We start from the raw sequence: 1,859 nt of genomic DNA on the forward strand, positions 1-1,859 counted from the left end.
GTTTGAATCATTGTAAGAACTAGGTTAAGGGTAACTTAGGCTCTTACTCTAAAAGGTCTATATTAATCAGTTAGGATTAGTATAGTAAGCGGTGTTGTGTCCGCTCTAGCTCATCTAAGTAATATGAGGTATTACTTAGAGTTGGGATTAGTAGGTTAATCCTAGTTTGTAAACTTGCTTTTGCTTTTTTGCTTGGAGAAGATTAGTAAAAGAAGTTTTGAAAAGTCCTGGCAGGCCAGGTCGTGGTTTTACTCCCTTGAGCAAGGAGGTTTCCACGTAAAGTTGTTGTGCAATCTTTACTTTCAGCACTTTATTTATTTTCTGTTTTGTAACTGTGCTGAGGACCTGGTCCCATCTAGACTAGTGGACGCATACATTCCAACAGATCCTGGCAAGAAGCTAAACAAAATGAAAGTAGCTATGGCTTGGCTAGAGTGGTACATGAAAGTAACCCTGAATGAAGGAGGCTACTATGATAGTTACAAACGCAGTGATTTTCGAGGCAGGGATGCTGTCAAAAGCAGACAAGAAATTGTCAAGTACCAAAGAGTCCTCAATAAGTACTGGAAAGCAAAGGTTGCAGAAGTAGAGGAAATGCCACAAAGCGAGAAGGCAGCTTTTCGTACTCGTTGGCTGTATTCAGGGACAAACTATAGAAGGATGGTCGAGCCACTCGACATAGCTGAATACTATATGAAATCAGGGAACACAGACTATGTAAATCTTGGTAGATCCGAGCACTATAAAAAGTTGGAGGAATGGAGGAAAGAAGACAACCCGTCTGGAAGTGGTAACGATAGAAGGAAGGCCGTTAGCCTCACCGAAGATTCTTGCTTTTAGGCATATGTGGAGGAAGCTATTATAAATTCCAAAAGACTGAGAGAAGGCAGTCTAGAAGAGAAAGACAATGCAAGGGAGTATTTGGTTAATTTTGGGGAATATGTAATGAATATGATAGGAGCTATTCAGTATCCTCTGAGATTTTCCATCCTCATAGTAGCTTCATGAAGTGGTGGAAAGATTATAGGCAAGATATTCTAAGCTGTTTGAGTAATTTGCCTTTGGCCTGTTACATGGAAAATGAAGAATATCAAAGTTATGGTTAGAACTACTCCAGTTGCATAACTTCAAAAGATTGGCATGTGAAAATGTATTGTATCACCAAATAGGTCTGTGAACACTCCCTGTAGCATTCCTGTTTAGTTAATGAAGTTTAATCTTTGGTACCCAAAAAAAAGAAAGACAATTAATGGATTTTACTTTTCGGACATAATCATGTGTGCTTTTACGAGTTCGGAACCTAAATAAGCCACAAAAATATATAAGTGACCAAAATAAGCCACTACTTTAGTAAGTAACTAAAATAGGCTTAGTGGAAGAAAAAATTCTACTTTATCTAATATTCTAAACGTTTTTCATTAATCGCAAAACGTGTATATTTTAATATATAACGGAACTATTTCCTACACTTTATAAAATGGAACTATTTCTTACATTTTATAAAGTGTAAGCTTTTCTTCCACTTTATAAGGTGTAAGAATTTTGTGTAAGTTTTTCTTACACTTTATAAAGTGTAAGATTTCTTACACCTTATAAAGTGGAAGAAAAGCTTACACTTTATAAAAAGTTATTTTACCTTTTCATTTTCTTCTTCTCCCCTTTCACTTTCATGGCTTCCAAACTTTTTTCACTTTGAAGATTAACAGTTGATGGTCCCAATCCCACAACTGAAGCGACCCTACACTAAAAAATAAAAATCTTGAAAAATTGGAGTAGCACAACCCGACAACATAACAATCCGATCCTACAAATTATATAAATTAGGTATTTTTTTCCATCTCATATTTTCATTACTTTAA

The 1,859-nt window shown here is 35.8% G+C and overlaps 1 protein-coding gene across 1 annotated transcript in view; it reads left to right on the forward strand.

Annotated features, from left to right (window-relative positions):
• LOC107062546 (senescence-associated carboxylesterase 101-like) overlaps window positions 1-1,079 on the forward strand; it is an 11,514-nt gene extending 10,435 nt beyond the window's left edge. The window contains exon 5 of the mRNA XM_015313280.1: window positions 386-1,079. Within this exon, the coding sequence (XP_015168766.1) occupies window positions 386-840 (455 nt within the window). The 3' untranslated portion in view covers window positions 841-1,079. The remainder of the gene's footprint in view (window positions 1-385) is intronic.
• Window positions 1,080-1,859: the final 780 nt, after the last annotated feature.

The sequence above is a fragment of the Solanum tuberosum genome, unplaced genomic scaffold, assembly GCF_000226075.1.
Source record: "Solanum tuberosum cultivar DM 1-3 516 R44 unplaced genomic scaffold, SolTub_3.0 scf00241, whole genome shotgun sequence".
Classification (NCBI taxonomy): Eukaryota; Viridiplantae; Streptophyta; class Magnoliopsida; order Solanales; family Solanaceae; genus Solanum; species Solanum tuberosum.